This window comes from Oncorhynchus mykiss, chromosome 8, assembly GCF_013265735.2.
Source record: "Oncorhynchus mykiss isolate Arlee chromosome 8, USDA_OmykA_1.1, whole genome shotgun sequence".
NCBI classification, from domain to species: domain Eukaryota; kingdom Metazoa; phylum Chordata; class Actinopteri; order Salmoniformes; family Salmonidae; genus Oncorhynchus; species Oncorhynchus mykiss.
Window position 1 is genome coordinate 9,049,829 of NC_048572.1, and position 20,200 is coordinate 9,070,028.

At 50.6% G+C, this 20,200-nt stretch overlaps 1 protein-coding gene across 4 annotated transcripts in view; it reads right to left on the reverse strand.

Moving 5' to 3' along the window:
• The window catches only part of cdc42bpb (CDC42 binding protein kinase beta (DMPK-like)), a 113,005-nt gene that overhangs the window by 37,598 nt on the left and 55,207 nt on the right, over window positions 1–20,200 (reverse strand). For all 4 annotated transcript variants that reach the window (XM_036984689.1, XM_036984686.1, XM_036984687.1 and 1 more), the window contains exons 6-13: window positions 15,518–15,611; window positions 12,994–13,194; window positions 9,974–10,222; window positions 8,573–8,831; window positions 8,334–8,453; window positions 7,826–7,959; window positions 4,759–5,001; window positions 2,901–3,011 (exon numbers count right to left, since the gene is read on the reverse strand). In XM_036984689.1, the coding sequence (XP_036840584.1) occupies window positions 2,901–3,011; window positions 4,759–5,001; window positions 7,826–7,959; window positions 8,334–8,453; window positions 8,573–8,831; window positions 9,974–10,222; window positions 12,994–13,194; window positions 15,518–15,611 (1,411 nt within the window). The remainder of the gene's footprint in view (window positions 1–2,900; window positions 3,012–4,758; window positions 5,002–7,825; window positions 7,960–8,333; window positions 8,454–8,572; window positions 8,832–9,973; window positions 10,223–12,993; window positions 13,195–15,517; window positions 15,612–20,200) is intronic.

Here is a 20,200-nt window from a genome sequence, read left to right on the forward strand (position 1 = left end):
GAGAGTGGGGAAAGAGGTGGAGAATAACAGGAGTATGTTACAGGGGGAGGAGAGTGGGGAAAGAGGTGACAAGGGTTTAAAGGAGAACAGAAACAGTGAGTGGGGACAAAGGACAAAGAAAAAAACGGGGGGAAAAATCTGCAAAAAGGGGAAAACAAACTGACAGACAGGCTAGTAACCTCACAAAACAGCAAACAAGAAAACATCTTTAAACATTTCTCTCATTTCTGCTCTTATTATTATAGCCAAGGGACCTTCCAAACCAGCCCTCACTGAGAGTCAGCCTGCCCTGGTTTAGAGGAGATGGGAGGGAGGGAGGGAGAGGAGATGGGAGGGAGGGAGAGGAGATGGGAGGGAGGTGGTGGGGAGAAAGAGAAAGTAGGAGACAGATGAAGGAGAGGAGAAAAAGGAGGGTGGAGACAGGAGAGATACTAGAAGGGCTAGATAGAGGAGAGATACTAGAAGGGCTAGGTAGAGGAGAGATACTAGAAGGGCAAGGTAGAGGAGAGACACTAGAAGGGCTAGGTAGAGGAGAGATACTAGAAGGGCTAGGTAGAGGAGAGACACTAGAAGGGCTAGGTAGAGGAGAGACACTAGAAGGGCTAGGTAGAGGAGAGACACTAGAAGGGCTAGGTAGAGGAGAGATACTAGAAGGGCTAGGTAGAGGAGAGATACTAGAAGGGCTAGGTAGAGGAGAGATACTAGAAGGGCTAGGTAGAGGAGACACACTAGAAGGGCTAGGTAGAGGAGAGACACTAGAAGGGCTAGGTAGAGGAGAGATACTAGAAGGGCTAGGTAGAGGAGAGACACTAGAAGGGCTAGGTAGAGGAGAGACACTAGAAGGGCTAGGTAGAGGAGAGACACTAGAAGGGCTAGGTAGAGGAGAGATACTAGAAGGGCTAGGTAGAGGAGAGACACTAGAAGGGCTAGGTAGAGGAGAGACACTAGAAGGGCTAGGTAGAGGAGAGATACTAGAAGGGCGAGGTAGAGGAGAGACACTAGAAGGGCTAGGTAGAGGAGAGACACTAGAAGGGCTAGGTAGAGGAGAGACACTAGAAGGGCTAGGTTGAGGAGAGATACTAGAAGGGCTAGGTAGAGGAGAGATACTAGAAGGGCTAGGTAGAGGAGAGATACTAGAAGGGCTAGATAGAGGAGAGATACTAGAAGGGCTAGGTAGAGGAGAGATACTAGAAGGGCTAGGTAGAGGAGAGATACTAGAAGGGCTAGATAGAGGAGAGATACTAGAAGGGCTAGGTAGAGGAGAGATACTAGAAGGGCTAGATAGAGGAGAGATACTAGAAGGGCTAGGTAGAGGAGAGATACTAGAAGGGCTAGGTAGAGGAGAGATACTAGAAGGGCTAGATAGAGGAGAGATACTAGAAGGGCTAGGTAGAGGAGAGATACTAGAAGGGCTAGATAGAGGAGAGATACTAGAAGGGCTAGGTAGAGGAGAGATACTAGAAGGGCTAGATAGAGGAGAGATACTAGAAGGGCTAGGTAGAGGAGAGATACTAGAAGGGCTAGATAGAGGAGAGATACTAGAAGGGCTAGATAGAGGAGAGATACTAGAAGGGCTAGAAAGAGGAGAGATACTAGAAGGGCTAGATAGAGGAGAGATACTAGAAGGGCTAGATAGAGGAGAGATACTAGAAGGGCTAGATAGAGGAGAGATACTAGAAGGGCTAGAAAGAGGAGAGATACTAGAAGGGCTAGAAAGAGGAGAGATACTAGAAGGGCTAGATAGAGGAGAGATACTAGAAGGGCTAGATAGAGGAGAGATACTAGAAGGGCTAGATAGAGGAGAGATACTAGAAGGGCTAGAAAGAGGAGAGATACTAGAAGGGCTAGATAGAGGAGAGATACTAGAAGGGCTAGATAGAGGAGAGATACTAGAAGGGCTAGATAGAGGAGAGATACTAGAAGGGCTAGATAGAGGAGAGATACTAGAAGGGCTAGATAGAGGAGAGATACTAGAAGGGCTAGATAGAGGAGAGATACTAGAAGGGCTAGATAGAGGAGAGATACTAGAAGGGCTAGATAGAGGAGAGACACTAGAAGGGCTAGGTAGAGGAGAGACACTAGAAGGGCTAGGTAGAGGAGAGACACTAGAAGGGCTAGGTAGAGGAGAGACACTAGAAGGGCTAGGTAGAGGAGAGACACTAGAAGGGCTAGGTAGAGGAGAGACACTAGAAGGGCTAGGTAGAGGAGAGATACTAGAAGGGCTAGGTAGAGGAGAGACACTAGAAGGGCTAGATAGAGGAGGGTGGGGACAGGAGAGATACTAGAAGGGCTAGGTAGAGGAGAGATACTAGAAGGGCTAGGTAGAGGAGAGATACTAGAAGGGCTAGATAGAGCAGAGACACTATAAGGGCTAGGTAGAGGAGAGACACTAGAAGGGCTAGATAGAGGAGGGTGGGGACAGGAGAGATACTAGAAGGGCTAGGTAGAGGAGAGACACTAGAGGGGCTAAGTAGAGGAGAAACACTAGAAGGGCTAGGTAGAGGAGAGACACTAGAAGGGCTAGATAGAGGAGAGATACTAGATGGGCTAGGTAGAGGAGAGATACTAGAAGGGCTAGGTAGAGGAGAGATACTAGAAGGGCTAGGTAGAGGAGAGATACTAGAAGGGCTAGGTAGAGGAGGGTGGGGGACAGAAGAGATACTAGAAGGGCTAGGTAGAGGAGAGATACTAGAAGGGCAGAGACGGGTAGAGGAGGACGGAGAGGGGAGACAGGTAGAGAAGGAAGGAGAGGGGAGACAGGTAGAGGAGGATGAGAGAGAGATGAGAGAAGGATAGAGGGTAGAGGATGGCGAGAGGAGGACGGAGACAGAGGAGGATGGAAAGGGGAAGGGAACGAGAACTGGAAGATGAGTAGGAAAGTAGTGTGTGAGACCTCTAACCTTGAGGGTCTCAAGCTCCATCTCCAGCTGTTTAGAATAGACTTCGCTGTGGTCGCGCAGCTTTCGCTCCTTAGACGCCTCTGCCTTGGCATCCTCCAACTGGGCCTCCAACTAACAAACACACGCAGACAAAGCAGAGGTCAACAACACACACACTGAAGTTTCATATCCCTTTATCAGGATAGATTTACCCATACATATACACGTATGGGTAAATCTATCATCTATGAACATTTGAACATCTTGGCCATGTTCTGTTATAATCTCCACCCGGCACCGCCAGAAGAGGACTGGCCACCTCTCAGAGCCTGGTTCCTCTCTAGGTTTCTTTCCTAGGTGCTGGCCTTTCTAGGGAGTTTTTCCTAGCCAACGTGCTTCTACATCTACATTGCTTGCTGTTTGGGGTTTTAGGCTGGGTTTCTGTACAGCACTTTGTGACATCAGCTGATGTAAGAAGGACTTTATAAATAAAAACTTGATTGATTAATTCCCACTCTGAAACACAATTATTCATTAGCATGCATTGTGTCAATATGTGCATTACCATTATGCATACCAGTATTGCATATATGAATTAACAGTGAGGAGATAACATTGGCTTATCACCCTGCCATCATTGACCCCCTCTCTCTTCCTTTACTAGAGTCCCCATCCCTAGCCCCATGAACTTCAGCTGGGGTCACCAACAACCATCTGGATCCTGTTAGCGTTTAGCTTTGGGGTCACCAACAATCATCTGGACCCTGTTAGCGCTTAGCGTTTAGCTCTGGGGTCACCAACAAGCATCTGGACCCTGTTAGCGCTTAGCTCTGGGGTCACCAACAACCATCTGGACCCTGTTAGCGCTTTGCTCTGGGGTCAACAACAACCATCTGGAACCTGTTAGCGCTTAGCATTTAGCTGGGGTCGCCAACAACCATCTGGAACCTGTTAGCGCTTAGCATTTAGCTGGGGTCGCCAACAACCATCTGGAGCCTGTTAGCACTTAGCATTTAGCTCTGGGGAAGGATAGAGGAGGGTATGGGGTTGTAGGCCTGGGGTGCATCTCAATAGTCTCAAGTGGCCTCCATTCCTTGTTAAGATTAGAGCAGATGAGGGAGAGGAGACACTAAAGCAATATGGAGAATAGCTACTAGGAATTTGTGTTCAACTGCCTAGCGACAATGCAAACAGCACCAGACAGGCGAGGCCCTCAAGGGAATACTGGCATTCAAATTGAGAAATGAATGAATAGATAACAAGAGAAGTTGTTCTGTGCTTTCTGAATGACAGGAGAAGCCATAGCACCAGAAGTGGTTGTGTTGAGGTTGAAAGTCTGGAATTGTTATGCAAACATAGACACACTCATATACACACCGAAATGTAATAATACAGATATGGCTTCGTCACAGAAAGCTAAAGTAGCTAAACGTCGCTAACACACTGCCACTTTGTCTCCAGCTTTGACAGCTAACTTCATTCACGAGTGTTAGCAAGCTAAATGATAGCAAGTTGAGTGTTCCGCACAGCTGAGTGTTCCGCACAGCTGAGTGTTCCGCACAGCTGAGTGTTCCGCACAGCTGAGTGTTCCGCACAGCTGAGTGTTCCGCACAGCTGAGTGTTCCGCACAGCTGAGTGTTCCGCACAGCTGAGTGTTCCACACAGCTGAGTGTTCTACACAGCTGAGTGTTCTACACAGCTGAGTGTTCTACACAGCTGAGTTATATACATCTGAGTTATATACAGCTGAGTATAACCAAGCAATGTGTTAGTTAGCTAAATATTAGCAAGCTAAGTGGTTAGTTAGCAAGCTAAATGCTAGCATGTTACGTGTTAGCATTAGCGAGCTACGCTCTGCTAGACAACTTTTACAACTCGCCTCCTTGCGGGCCTTCTCGGTCTTGCGGATGTCCTGACGCATGGCGTCCACCTTCTGCACAGCAGCGTCCATCTCCTCCTCCTTGTCGCGGAGCTGGCGTGAGAGGCGTTGCTTGGTGGAACGCAGCTCGGCCATGCGCTCGCTCAGCTCAGAGAACTCCTGTAGGGCCAGCTTCCTCTGGCTGTGGGCCTCCTTCAGCTCCTTGGTCTGGGACTTGAGGCGCTCCAGGGACTCCACCAGTTGCTGTTGGTGGTGAGGGGAGAGGGAAGGAGAGAGGGGATGAGGGAGGGGAGAGAGAGAGACAAAGAGAGGGGGCGAGGGAAGGGGGAGAGAGTAGATGAGGGAGGGAGGGGGGAGAGAGTAGATGAGGGAGGGGAGAGAGACAAAGAGAGGGGGCGAGGGAGGGGGGGGGTAGATGAGGGAGGGGAGAGAGAGACAAAGAGAGGGGGCGAGGGAGGGGGGGAGAGTAGATGAGGGAGGGGAGAGAGAGACAAAGAGGGAGGGAGAGTAGAGGGAGGGGAGAGAGAGACAAAGAGAGGGGGCGAGGGAGGGGGGGGGGAGTAGATGAGGGAGGGGAGAGAGACAAAGAGAGGGGGCGAGGGAGGGGGGGGAGAGAGTAGATGAGGGAGGGGAGAGGAGAGAGAGACAAAGAGAGGGGGCGAGGGAGGGGGGGAGTAGATGAGGGAGGGGAGAGAGACAAAGAGAGGGGGCGAGGGAGAGGGGGAGAGAGTAGATGAGGGAGGGGAGAGGAGAGAGAGACAAAGAGAGGGGGCGAGGGAGGGGGGGAGTAGATGAGGGAGGGGAGAGAGACAAAGAGAGAAGGCGAGGGAGGGGGGGAGTAGATGAGGGAGGCGAGAGAGACAAAGAGAGGGGGCAAGGGAGGGGGGGAGAGAGTAGATGAGGGAGGGGAGAGGAGAGAGAGACAAAGAGAGGGGGCGAGGGAGGGGGGAGTAGATGAGGGAGGGGAGAGAGACAAAGAGAGGGGGCAAGGGAGGAGGGGGAGAGTAGATGAGGGAGGGGAGAGAGACAAAGAGAGGGGGCGAGGGAGGGGGGAGAGTAGATGAGGGAGGGGAGAGAGACAAAGAGAGGGGGCGAGGGAGGGGGGGGAGAGAGTAGATGAGGGAGGGGAGAGGAGAGAGAGACAAAGAGAGGGGGCGAGGGAGGGGGGGAGTAGATGAGGGAGGGGAGAGAGACAAAGAGAGGGGGCGAGGGAGGGGGGGAGAGAGTAGATGAGGGAGGGGAGAGGAGAGAGAGACAAAGAGAGGGGGCGAGGGAGGGGGGGAGTAGATGAGGGAGGGGAGAGAGACAAAGAGAGAAGGCGAGGGAGGGGGGGAGTAGATGAGGGAGGCGAGAGAGACAAAGAGAGGGGGCGAGGGAGGGGGGGAGAGAGTAGATGAGGGAGGGGAGAGGAGAGAGAGACAAAGAGAGGGGGCGAGGGAGGGGGGGAGTAGATGAGGGAGGGGAGAGAGACAAAGAGAGGGGGCGAGGGAGGGGGGAGAGTAGATGAGGGAGGGGAGAGAGACAAAGAGGGGCGAGGGAGGGGGGGGAGAGAGTAGATGAGGGAGGGGAGAGGAGAGAGAGACAAAGAGAGGGGGCGAGGGAGGGGGCGAGGGAGAGATTAGATGAGGGAGGGGAGGGGAGAGAGAGACAAAGAGAGGGGGCGAGGGAGGGGGGGAGAGAGTAGATGAGGGAGAGGAGAGAGGGGAGAGTGGATGAGGGAGGGGAGAGAGAGAGGGGGTAGGCGAGATAGGCGTGAGAAGAGAGAGAGGAGGAAGGGTGAGGGAGGGAGAGAGAGAGAAACAGCGAAATAAAAGAGAGCAGAGGAGGCATGGGGAGAGGGAAAGACAGAATGACAGGCGCGGAGATTAAATGAGAGGGAGAGAGAACGTGTGAGAGAGAAAGGAGGACAGCAAGAAAGAGACGAGGGGAGGGAGGAAGGAGACGAGGGGAGGGAGGAAGGAGACGAGGGGAGGGAGGAAGGAGGGGAGGGAGGAAGGAGACGAGGGGAGGGAGGAAGGAGACGAGGGGAGGGAGGAAGGAGGGGAGGGAGGGAGGAAGGAGACGAGGGGAGGGAGGAAGGAGGAGACGAAGAAAATAAAACATTAGTAAACTACCAATTCTAATCTTGACTTCCACTATAAATGTACACACAGAAAATTCGCCACAATCAATTGTATCACACATAAAAAAAGAAGGAAATTCTACCCCTTTTAACATTAAATACATTATCTCCAGCACCACCCCAACGTGTGAAAGTTATGGGTTTCTATGGCCGTGTCCGAGAACATCCACCTTGATGCATTGTGGGTAAATGGTGACCGACTGACTGCTCTACAACTAATAATGAGCAGTTATTTATGACACAAGGTGATTTGTAGATCAGTCAAACAAGCCCTTTGTTGTGAAGTAAACAAGATACAAGACAAGTATTTCTGATGACATCATCTGGTGTGCGTCATGAAATTTGAGCAACTACGAGCAGGCAACGGTTTTGAATAGTCAACTAAACACAAACACTATCCCAGGGTAAAGGGAAGAGGGTCAAATAGTTTTGCTAATGGAATTAGTCAGAAATGTGGTGTTTCTGTCCAGAACCCTGACTCCAGCTAATCCAAGACATGATGGAATTAATCACAAGGAAAAAGGTCCCAGTGTTTACACACTGTGGTGATCCAATGATCTGAGGATATTAGGTTAGGCTGTGTGTGTGTGTGTGTGTGTGTGTGTGTGTGTGTGTGTGTGTGTGTGTGTGTGTGTGTGTGTGTGTGTGTGTGTGTGTAAGCCTAATGCGTCATGAATGATAAAATGAGACCTGACACAGAGAGACGACCTCTATGCAGTGAATAGACAACGGTGAACTAACATTGGTCCTGGAGAGTAACAGTTTGCCCTGTGAATCATGTCAGCTCTAGTTATGCATTCACCTGACTGAATACACCCCTACGTCGTATTCACTAGACACCAAACAGAAGGAAGCGGACCAGAACGGGAAAGGACTGCCAGAACTTGTCCAATAACAAATGCTTGCTTTCATTTTCCTTTGCAAAATAGGGGGGTGGGGGTTTACCTTGTGAATATCCTCCTTCTCCTGTCTTAGGGCTTTAACCTGTTTGTCCAGGGCCTTCAGCTTGGAGGAGGAGCTCTCGTAGTCCTGGCGCAGAGTCACCGCCTCCTCTAGCTGGTGCTCCAGCCTATCAGAGTCTGAGTGGGGACGAGAAGGAGAGGGACTTCCTGGTTAGTGAGATGGTGAAAGGTACTTGTGCTGCGCTAGAACAGCCCCAAAAGTGCAAACTGTGTGTTCGACCAAGGCCTGGTTTAAATGATCTGTGTGTTCAACTCAAGCCTGGTTTAAATGATCTGTGTTCAACTCAGGCCTGGTTTAAATTATCTGTGTGTTCGACCCAGGCCTGGTTTAAATGATCCGTGTGTTTGAATCATACCTGGTTTAAATGCCCAGACAGTATTTGACCTGTGTGTTCAACTCAGGCCTGGAGTAAATGCCCAGACAGTGTTGGGTTGCCAGACGAGCAGACTAGTGGCACGTTGCCAGATTGGGTTGCACAGAGAGCACTGACCTGCCAGTTTCTTCTTGAGCCGGTCAATCTCCTCGTTGAGCTTCTTCATCTCCTTGTCCCGGCCCAGGGTGCTGGCCCCGCGGCCTGGCCCGTGGAGAGACTGCACTGCTTGAGTGGACTCTGGAGGGGCCAGAAGGGGCAACACACAGGTTAAAGGTCAGGGGTTATGTCCACATTTACACTCAGGGTCACAGAGGTTGTTTATGTGTCTCTTTGTCCTCTACCACCCCCTAGCTCACCCTGCAGCTTGCGGTTCAGCTCCTGCTTCTCCTGCTCCAGCCGGCGGATCCTCCTCTCAAAGGCTTCCACTTCCAGCCCCCCCTCCTGGTCCGGGGGAACCCCCTCTTCTCCTCCCCCATCCTGGGAGCTCCCATCGGACAGGCCGGCCCTGTTGACGCTGCCGCGGTCCGAGAAGCAGCTGTCCGTGGTGTAGGTGAAGCCTACGAAGGGCAGATGCTGGCCGGTGAAGCCGCTGTGTGTGACTGGAGGAGCGATGTCCTGTTGGGTGGGGGGGGGGGGGGGGGGGGGGGGGGGGGGGGGAGAGAAAGACACACAGAGACAGAGAGAACGCCAAGAAGGGGGCATCAGATTAGTTAGAGTGGAACAGCCAAACAGACCAAGAAAACAGACAAGTAAAATGTGTACAACAGTAAACACCAGTTAGCTCTGGGCTGTTCAACTGAGGAACTGGATGGCCCAAACAATTAAGTATTTTATTCTTCCCTTCTAATCAGAGACTTACGACTTCAGGTGGACTATCAGTTATATTGATTGGTCTATTACTATCTGTTAAAAAAGTAAAACCAGGTCGTGTTGGCCAGCTAGCTGTTTTCTAGTTAGCTATCTAGCTGATAGCTTTTTTTTCTTTTAATTAATGCTTGCTAGCCAGCTGGTTTCCAGCTAACGCTAGCTAGCCGGCTGGTTTCCAGCTAACGTTAGCTAGCCAGCTGGTTTCCAGCTAACGTTAGCTAGCCAGCTGGTTTCCAGCTAACGTTAGCTAGCCAGCTGGTTTCCAGCTAACGTTAGTTAGCCAGCTGGTTTCCAGCTAACGTTAGCTAGCCAGCTGGTTTCCAGCTAACGTTAGCTAGCCAGCTGGTTTCCAGCTAACGTTAGCTAGCCAGCTGGTTTCCAGCTAACGTTAGCTAGCCGGCTGGTTTCCAGCTAACGTTAGCTAGCCGGCTGGTTTCCAGCTAACGTTAGCTAGCCGGCTGGTTTCCAGCTAACGTTAGCTAGCCGGCTGGTTTCCAGCTAACGTTAGCTAGCCGGCTGGTTTCCAGCTAACGCTAGCTAGCCGGCTGGTTTCCAGCTAACGTTAGCTAGCCAGCTGGTTTCCAGCTAATGTTAGCTAGCCAGCTGGTTTCCAGCTAACGTTAGCTAGCCAGCTGGTTTCCCAGTTAACGTTAGCTAGCCAGCTGGTTTCCAGTTAACGTTAGCTAGCCAGCTGGTTTCCAGTTAACGTTAGCTAGCCGGCTGGTTTCCAGCTAACGCTAGCTAGCCAGCTGGTTTCCCAGTTAACGTTAGCTAGCCAGCTGGTTTCCCAGTTAACGTTAGCTAGCCAGCTGGTTTCCAGTTAACGTTAGCTAGCCAGCTGGTTTCCAGTTAACGTTAGCTAGTCAGCTCCTTTCCCCTAGTACACCCACCGGGTTTTTAAGAATATCGTCGTCCACGTCAAAGTTGGAGGTGTCAGAAGGGGAGCTGACGTCGGGGATGTAGGGCGCCTCAGTGGAGCGGATGTGTTCCCAGTCGATGCCGGCGAAGAAGGGGTGATCCTTGAAGTCGCCGATGCCATTCTGGCCCAGGCGACGCTCGCGGCCACAGATTAGGCGCGAGATCAGGTCCTTGGCGTCCTCCGACACGTCACAGATGTTTGAGGGGAACTGGAAACGCTCCTGTGAGAGAGAAGGGTGGAGAGAGGGAGGAGAAGGGGATGAGATTTTATTTTTTTAAGTACCTTTATTGGGTCATTAGCACACATTATACAAACATCACATTTCCCCCCTAACACACACACCAGCAGAATAATCAGGAAGCGGGGGATGAGAGAGAGAGCGAGAGACGGGAGCGAGAGGGCGAGAGACGGGAGCGAGACAGGAGCCAGAGAGAGACAGGGGTTTGACAGAGACGGGCTATTAAGAAGTAATAGATGAGAATGAGACAGAACGTGTTCGATAAGGCATGACAAGCACCAGTTTAGGTACTGACAGAGACTATGATGAAAATAGTTGTTAGAAAGTAGGCTAGTGTTTCAGGAACTAGACCCTTGAGAAGGAGCATTAACCTGGATAGCTTCAGGAAATAATCACACCGTGTAGGTGGCCAACTTGTTAATAAAACACCCCAGTACCTACACCACCAAACAATCACAAACTTTTGGAACAGGCAACACAAGTCTACCAGCGTTGTATTCGCAGCATGTTACAAATACAATTTAATTTGATTAGATAGGAAGGGCATCAAATCATCAGACTTACACTACATACACAAAAGTATGTGGACACCCCCTCAAATTAGGATTTGGCTATTTCAGCAACACGCGTTGCTGACAGGTGTATAAAAATCGAGCACTCAGCCATGCAATCTCCATAGACGAACATTGCCAGTAGAATGGCCTTGCTGAAGAGCTCTGTGATTATCAACGTGGCACCGTCATAGGATTCCACCTTTCTAACAAATCAGTTTGTCAAATTCCTGCCCTGCTAGAGCTGCCCCGGTCATCTGTAAGTGCTGTTACTATGAAGTGGAAACATCTAGGAGCAACAACAGCTCACTCGCAAAGTGGTAGGCCACACAAGCTCACAGAACGGGACCGCTGAGTGCTGAAGCTTATAGCGTGTAAAAAATAGTCTGTCCTCGGTTGCAACACTCAATGCCGAGTTCCAAACTGCCTCTGGAAGCAACGTCAGCACAATAATTGTTAGTCAGGAGCTTCATGAAAAGGGTTTCCATGGCCGAGCAGCTGCACACGAGCCTAAGTTCATCAATGCCAAGAGTTGGCTGGAGTGGTGTAAAGCTCGCCACCATTGGACTCTGGAGCAGTGGAAACGCGTTCTCTTGGAGTGATGAGTCACGCTTCCCCATCTGGCAGTCCGACGGACTAATCTAGGTTTGGCAGATGCCAGGAAAACGCTTTCTGTCCGAATGCATAGTGCCAACTGTAAAGTTTGGTGGAGGAGGAATAGTGGACTGGGGCTGTTTTTCATGGTTCAGGCTCCTTAGTTCCAGTGAAGGGAAACCTTAACGCTATGACATTCTAGACGATTCTGTGCTTCCAACTCTGCGACAACAGTTTGGGTAAGGCCCTTTCCTGTTTCAGCATGACATTGCCCACATCCACAAAGCGAGGTCCACACAGAACTGGTTTGTCGAGATCGGTGTGGAAGAATTTGACTGGCCTGCACAGAACCCTGACCTCAGCCCCATCGAACACCTTTGCGTTGAATTGTAACACTGACTGTGAGCCAGACCTAATCGCCCAACATCAGTGCCCGACCTCACGAATGCGGTTATGGCTGAATGGAAGCAAGTCCCTGCAGCAATTTTTATTTTATTTTTTATTTTATTTTATTTTTTAAAATGTAACCTTTATTTAACTAGACAAGTCAGTTAAAATAACAAGTTCTTAATTACAATGACGGCCTAGGAACAGTGGGTTAACTGCCTTGTTCAGGGGAACAGTGGGTTAACTGCCTTGTTCAGGGGAACAGTGGGTTAACTGCCTTGTTCAGGGGAACAGTGGGTTAACTGCCTTGTTCAGGGGCAGAACGACAGATTTTTACCTTGTCCGCTCAGGCATTCGAACCTTTCGGGTACTGGCCCAACGCTCTAACCACTAGGCTACCTGCCGCCCCAATGTTACAACATCTAGTGGAAAGCCTTCCCAGAAAAGGGGAGCCTGTTATAGCAGAAAACAGGGGACCAACTCCATATTAATGCCCATGACATTGAAATGATATGTTCGACGAGAAGGTGTCCACATACTTTTGTAGTCATGTAGTGTACCTTGAAGTAAACAATCCAATAAACATTATCAACTATTTCAACCGATTAATAATCCAAAAGTTTGTTATATTTAATAAGTGTAGCATATAATTAACTGTGAAATACTGTACATTTGGACGTAAACAATCAATAAATCATGAAACAAAATCATGAATTATTAAAATGTTTGGAATATTTAGCACTTATTGCTGGCCCATGGATTTGGTATAGGCTAGCTCTTCTGGTCGTTTTGAGTCTGAATATCGTTGTCAGTTTGCAGAGGATTCCTTCTATTGACATGAATAATAGAATATATGCATATTGCTTGTTACCAAGGCAGTTTGGATACTGATGACACACAAGCTCAATTCCCTACATCTACATTGTTGCAAGCTAGGCACCCCTGGCTTTGTTCTGCCTCAGAGGTACACTACATGCTTGTCCCTACACCCGGACCTATGATCACATTTCCCTATCCATACCTGTGGCTAGTGGCGCTCTCCCAATTCTCTTGCATGACATCCTATCCTTGTTTGCTTTCCTTAATGACTACTGTTTTCATGAATGGACGCTAATTGAAATGGTAGACTTTTAAGACTCGTTTTCCACTTTCCCTCGCAACGTTGTCACCACAACCTAAAAACGTTCCACCTAAATGCCCACCGCTTTTCCTCAAGTTTACCTCGTGGTTCATGATCTTGCCGTAGGTCTCCACCAGGGACTCTGCATAGAAGGGCGTCTCCCCGTAGAGCATCTCGTACATACAGACCCCCAGGGACCACCAGTCACACTCTGGACCGTACTTCCCCATGCCGTCCTCCATGGCCTGCAGGATCTCAGGGGAAATGTAGTCCGGAGTGCCTACAGCCACAGATGACTGGACCTGGAAGAGTGAGGTTAGGAACTACAAATGAGAGGGTTGAAGTAAAGTGGACTCAGAGAAACATTTTACGTGGTGCATGTAAAAAAAACGGTCCAAATCATATCGTATTTGTCACATGCGTGGTAAACAACAGGTGTAGACTAACAGTGAAATGCTTACTGACGGGTCCTTCCCAACAATGTAGAGAGAGAAAGAGAAATAGTAGAAAGTATATTTCTGTTTTGAAAATAATAACACAAGGAAAACATAGAAAAATAATAACTGACATAAGGTGTGTGTGTGTGTGTTTTCATAATGAGAGTATTAACTTATTAAAAAAACGATTGAGTTTGTTTGAGTCTTTGCTCTAGCCTGTATAGTGTCAGATGGACGGGTTTGGAGTTGAGATTATTTTTTTGGTCCATTAAGCCAGGCAAACTCAAATCAAGCACAGATTAAGTATTTGAACTGATTTCAAATAATATTTGAACCCGGGTCTGGGCTATAGGGAATCTTGCTATACTCCCCCTTAGGCCTTCTATCACATCATCAAATTCTAACGGTTGGGCTACACATTTGACTAAAACCCTGAACACACAAACCCTAATACATCTGACAAATCACCTTGAACCTCAGGTCAATTTCTGTCTCAGACAAAAACTGTAATTTTCTTTCACACAAACAGCTGAGTAGTACAAAGGGGCTCTGTGGTAGAATCTCGATGAAAAACAAATGAAAACTTTGCACGAGAGCAGAAAAAAAGAGTTGAGCCATAAAGTTATTTCATAAAACAGTGTGAAACCTCTATTAATTCACACTATAAAAACCATTAGGATCCACGAGAGCCCTTGAATAAGTCCCAAATGGCACACTATTCTCTTGACCAGGGCTGCCCAACCCCCTTCCTGGAGATCTACTGTCCTGTAGGTTTTCAGTCCAACCCTCTTCCTGGAGATCTACTGTCCTGTAGGTTTTCAGTCCAACCCTAATTTAGCATATCGGATTCAGCTAGTTAAGATCTTGTTGAGCAGCTAATTAGTAGCATCAGGTGCGTTAAATTAGGGTTGGACTGAAAACCCAGAGGAGAGATCTACGGGAAAAGGGTTGGGCTACCCTGCTCTATAGATAGGGCTCTGGTCAAAAGTAGTGCACAACGTTACCCATAGGGCTCTGGACAAAAGTAGTGTACTATGGGTAACGTAGCGCACTGTAGCAAATGGGCTGTAAATCCCAAATGTCACCCTTTCTTTACATTTTACACCCTCTGAATTCCAAGGGCATATCATGTCGTTGACTTTCTTTTTCACTTACAGTAGTGCAATAAGGATGGGGGTACATTTTAGCTATGTTTTTAAGACGGAGCTGGAGTAAAACAGATTAAGCCTACCACTTAGCTCCTTTGAGATGATAAGTTGGTTTTTAATTCATGCTGTAAGATCAAAAAGTGGAACAAGTCAATGGGTGTGAATACATTCTGAAGGCACTGTAGGTAAAAACCACTTTTGGCGAAACAGTGATCGGCAGATACAGGCTTGTACCATGTTGATAGATTATTCTAAATATTATTGTAATAGTAGGCCTACCTGCAAAATAACCTCATATTTCATGGGGTTACTGACCACCATTGAATTAATAACAAGAAGTATTGATTATTTGGCCTTAGGGAGAAGCAAAATTAGCCATGGGAAGGGGTGCTGCAGATGCAAATGTATATAATTACTCCTATCTGTAGATAAATACATTAAATCATTGAAATAGACCAGGAATAATGACGACCAATAGCTTATTTTTTAAATATATATTTTTTTAAATGCTGTGGGTTGTGTTTTATCACGACTAGTGCATGTAGGACTACAGTTGAGGAGCCAATTGGGCAGCAGGCCTGGTAAATATCAAACCCCTGATTGCTGAGTCGTGTCTGTCAGTGAACAGCAGGCAGCAGCTATAGGGCCTTTCGCAATATTTCAAAATACTATTGCTGGAAAAACAGTTTGAAAAGCAAATGGCTAGTCTAATCTGTCGGTGTCAGTGTAGCCTGTAATTTTGGTAATTTGTGTGGTATAAAATAATACACATTTTGAAAAGGACATTTTTCTCAGAACCACAAATAAGATGATAGAAACATGCAACACTACTATACAGGTGTTTTTTCCCGCACAAAATAATATTTGTGGCGTGTCTGGGGTGTGGGGCGTGTCTGGGGCGTGGTGTGTGGGGTCTTGTGTGGGTCTGGGGCGTGTGGGTTCTTGGGTGGGTGTGGGTTTGGTGCGTGGGGGGTCTGGGGTGTGGTGGGTCTGGTGCGTGGTGGGTCTGGGGTGTGGGGTCTGGGGTCTGTGTTGCTCACCGTGCCGTCCTGCATCATTTTCAGGCAGGAGCCAAAGTCGGCCAGACGGATATGACCCTTCATGTCTAACAGCACGTTGTCTGGTTTGATATCTCTGGAGGGAGAGAGAGACAGAGCGAGCGAGACAGAGCGAGCGAGACAGAGCGAGCGAGACAGAGCGAGCGAGACAGAGCGAGCGAGACAGACAGAGCGAGCGAGACAGAGCGAGCGAGACAGAGCGAGCGAGACAGAGCGAGCGAGACAGAGCGAGCGAGACAGAGCGAGCGAGACAGAGCGAGCGAGACAGAGAGAGCGAGACAGAGAGAGCGAGACAGAGAGAGCGAGCCAGAGAGAGAGAGAGAGCGAGCCAGAGAGAGAGAGCGAGCGAGCCAGAGACAGAGAGAGAGAGCGAGCGAGCCAGAGAGAGAGAGCGAGCGAGCCAGAGAGCGAGCGAGCGAGCCAGAGAGAGAGAGCGAGCCAGAGACAGAGAGAGAGAGAGAGAGCCAGAGAGAGAGAGAGACAGAGAGAGAGAGCGAGCGAGCGAGACAGAGAGAGAGAGAGCGAGCGAGACAGAGAGAGAGAGCGAGCGAGACAGAGAGAGAGAGCGAGCGAGACAGAGAGAGAGAGCGAGCGAGACAGAGAGAGAGACAGAGAGAGAGAGCGAGCGAGCGAGACAGAGAGCGAGCGAGACAGAGCGAGCGAGACAGAGCGAGCGAGACAGAGCGAGCGAGACAGAGCGAGCGAGACAGAGCGAGCGAGACAGAGCGAGCGAGACAGAGCGAGCGAGACAGAGCGAGCGAGACAGAGCGAGCGAGAGAGAGAGCGAGCCAGAGAGAGAGAGCGAGCCAGAGACAGAGAGAGAGAGCGAGCGAGCCAGAGAGAGAGAGCAAGCGAGCCAGAGAGCGAGCGAGCGAGCCAGAGAGAGAGAGCGAGCCAGAGAGAGAGAGCGAGCCAGAGAGAGAGAGCGAGCCAGAGAGAGAGAGCGAGCCAGAGAGAGAGAGCGAGCCAGAGAGAGAGAGCGAGCCAGAGAGAGAGAGCGAGCCAGAGAGAGAGAGAGAGAGAGAGAGAGCCAGAGACAGAGAGAGAGAGCGAGCCAGAGAGCGAGCCAGAGAGAGAGAGCCAGAGAGACAGAGAGAGAGCGAGCGAGACAGAGAGAGAGAGAGCGAGCGAGACAGAGAGAGAGCGAGCGAGCGAGACAGAGAGAGCGAGCGAGACAGAGAGAGCGAGCGAGCGAGACAGAGAGAGCGAGCGAGACAGAGAGAGCGAGCGAGCGAGACACAGAGAGAGAGCGAGCCAGAGACAGAGAGAGAGAGAGAGAGCCAGAGAGAGAGAGAGACAGAGAGAGAGAGCGAGCGAGCGAGACAGAGAGAGAGAGAGCGAGCGAGACAGAGAGAGAGCGAGCGAGCGAGACAGAGAGAGCGAGCGAGACAGAGAGAGCGAGCGAGCGAGACAGAGAGAGCGAGCGAGACAGAGAGAGCGAGCGAGCGAGACACAGAGAGCGAGCGAGCGAGACAGAGCGAGCGAGACAGAGAGAGCGAGCGAGACAGAGAGAGCGAGCGAGACAGAGAGAGCGAGCGAGACAGAGAGAGCGAGCGAGACAGAGAGTTAGCGAGCGACGGAGAGAGCGAGCGCGCGCGAGACGGAGAGCGAGCGCGAGACGGAGAGAGAGAGCGAGCGCGAGACGGAGAGAGAGAGCGAGCGCGAGACGGAGAGAGAGAGCGAGCGCGAGACGGAGAGAGAGAGCGAGCGCGAGACGGAGAGAGAGAGCGAGCGCGAGACGGAGAGAGAGAGAGCGAGCGCGAGACGGAGAGAGAGAGAGCGAGCGCGAGACGGAGAGAGAGAGAGCGAGCGCGAGACGGAGAGAGAGAGAGCGAGCGCGAGACGGAGAGAGAGAGAGCGAGCGCGAGACGGAGAGAGAGAGAGCGAGCGCGAGACGGAGAGAGAGAGAGCGAGCGCGAGACGGAGAGAGAGAGAGCGAGCGCGAGACGGAGAGAGAGCGAGCGAGAGACAGAGAGAGAGAGAGCGAGCGCGAGACGGAGAGAGAGCGAGCGCGAGACGGAGAGAGAGAGAGCGAGCGCAAGACGGAGAGAGAGAGAGCGAGCGCGAGACGGAGAGAGAGAGAGCGAGCGCGAGACGGAGAGAGAGAGAGCGAGCGCGAGACGGAGAGAGAGAGAGCGAGCGCGAGACGGAGAGAGAGAGAGCGAGCGCGAGACGGAGAGAGAGAGCGAGCGCGAGACGGAGAGAGAGAGCGAGCGCGAGACGGAGAGAGAGCGAGCGCGAGACGGAGAGAGAGCGAGCGCGAGACGGAGAGAGAGAGAGCGAGCGCGAGACGGAGAGAGAGAGAGAGCGAGCGAGCGCGAGAAGGAGAGAGAGAGAGAGCGAGAGAGAGAGAGCGAGCGCGAGACGGAGAGAGAGAGAGAGCGAGACGGAGAGAGAGAGAGCGCGAGACGGAGAGAGAGAGAGCGAGCGCGAGACGGAGAGAGAGAGAGAGAGCGAGCGCGAGACGGAGAGAGAGAGAGAGAGAGAGAGCGAGCGCGAGACGGAGAGAGAGAGAGAGAGAGCGAGCGCGAGACGGAGAGAGAGAGAGAGAGAGAGAGCGAGCGCGAGACGGAGAGAGAGAGAGAGAGAGAGCGAGCGCGAGACGGAGAGAGAGAGAGAGAGAGAGCGAGCGAGACAGAGAGAAAGCGAGCGAGACAGAGAGAGAGAGCGAGCGAGACAGAGAGAGAGCGAGCGAGACAGAGAGAGAGAGCGAGCGAGACAGAGAGAGAGAGCGAGCGAGACAGAGAGAGAGAGAGCGAGACAGAGAGAGCGAGACAGAGCGAGCGAGACAGAGCCAGAGCGCGGGCGAGACAGAGAGCGGGCGAGACAGAGAGCGGGCGAGACAGAGAGCGGGCGAGACAGAGAGCGGGCGAGACAGAGAGCGGGCGAGACAGAGAGCGGGCGAGACAGAGAGCGGGCGAGACAGAGAGCGGGCGAGACAGAGAGCGGGCGAGACAGAGAGCGGGCGAGACAGAGAGCGGGCGAGACAGAGAGCGGGCGAGACAGAGAGCGGGCGAGACAGAGAGCGGGCGAGACAGAGAGCGGGCGAGACAGAGAGCGGGCGAGACAGAGAGCGGGCGAGACAGAGAGCGGGCGAGACAGACCGTCAGAGAGGCAGGCGGACAGAGAGGCAGGCGGACAGAGAGAGAGAGCGAGCGAGACACAGACAGACAGAGAGACAGAAACGGGTTAGGATAAGGTAAGTGTATAAAACCAACCTCTCCACCAATATAAAGCAATGTTTATCACTATGTGACATTGTATCGGATTCACTCTGAGACAATGTACGGTTCAATAACGCATACACATATTTCCCTCCACTCCTTCCCCCTTAACATTTCTCTCCCGGGTGGTTCTCTGAGCTGAACAGCTTGTCATTGTTCATTCACCCTCCCTCTCCTTTCCCTCTCTCCCGATCCCCCTCTCCTCACGCTCCCTGGCTTGACACAGGCCACACACACTGTGCCCTCTGTTGTACTAACCCTGGCACCACACTGGGCACGGAGTAAACACCTAAACACAAACACACCCAGCCCAACGCAAAGTATCAGGCCACACACACACACACACACACGTGTGCGCAACAGTGTCATTTAAAATATCACAACCACACACAGAACTTTTCATTCATACGTCTCTCTCTCATACAGGAGACCCACACACACACACACCCCTTTGTTTATACATTTCTCTTTACACACTCACTCACACAAACCGAAGCATACACAAACTCCCAACCACTAGAGTGAGATGTGTTTGTCAATCAGCGCACTAAACCAATCTACCAAGGCTCCCCTATTCAGACTAGAATTCTCATCCATCCTTACTCCTTTCTTACCTTCATTGGTTCCTTCCTTGATTAATTCACCAATCAGCTATCTCTGAGACAGCAATAGGATGGAAACCATCCAAACATATACAGATCAGTGTTGACTTCAAGGAAGGAAGTAAAGGAAGATAGAAAGCTGTATTCAAAACATTGGAACAGGGCCGCAAGGCTGTTTTGATATATAGACTTGTCTCTCTGTGTTTTGTTAGGCACTGGGCTTGAGTACAACCAGACTATAAACACTGTCAGTGTGTGTGTTTGTGTGTCAGAGTACGTGTGTCTCAGAGAGAAAGTAGGCTTCCCGACTCTTTCGTTCTGTTGCTCCGTCTCTCTAGTTCACACTCCATCTCTCTCATCAATTCTCTTCTATCCCACCCTCCATCCATCTCTCTCTCAGTTGATTCATCTAGTCTCTCTCCCTCAGTCTCCCCACTATTTCGCTACAGTGCATCCCAGAAGGCCCTGTTCCATTTCAGCTCCTAGCCCCTTCCCTAGCCCCCTGTCCAGTGTTCCCAAATCTGAAAGGATGCCATAAGATAGGGTGTTCACCCCTGCTGTACAATGTGGAGAAAAACAGGACAATTCAAGAAGGTGCTCCGAAATGAAAGTCAAAACATAATGAATCATTAGATTGTTCTCTACGATATTATAACCCTAATATACTTCTACTTGACAATGTTGATGAAATTAAATCGTATATTTGCTGTGACAGTCGCTGACATAGACTTTCAGCCACAGTGTTGCCCATTACACCTGATACATCCCATTCAGATGGGGTAGGCACTGAGGGAAAGGAACTGAGGGAAAGGAACTGTAGGTCAAAATGGTACCAGACT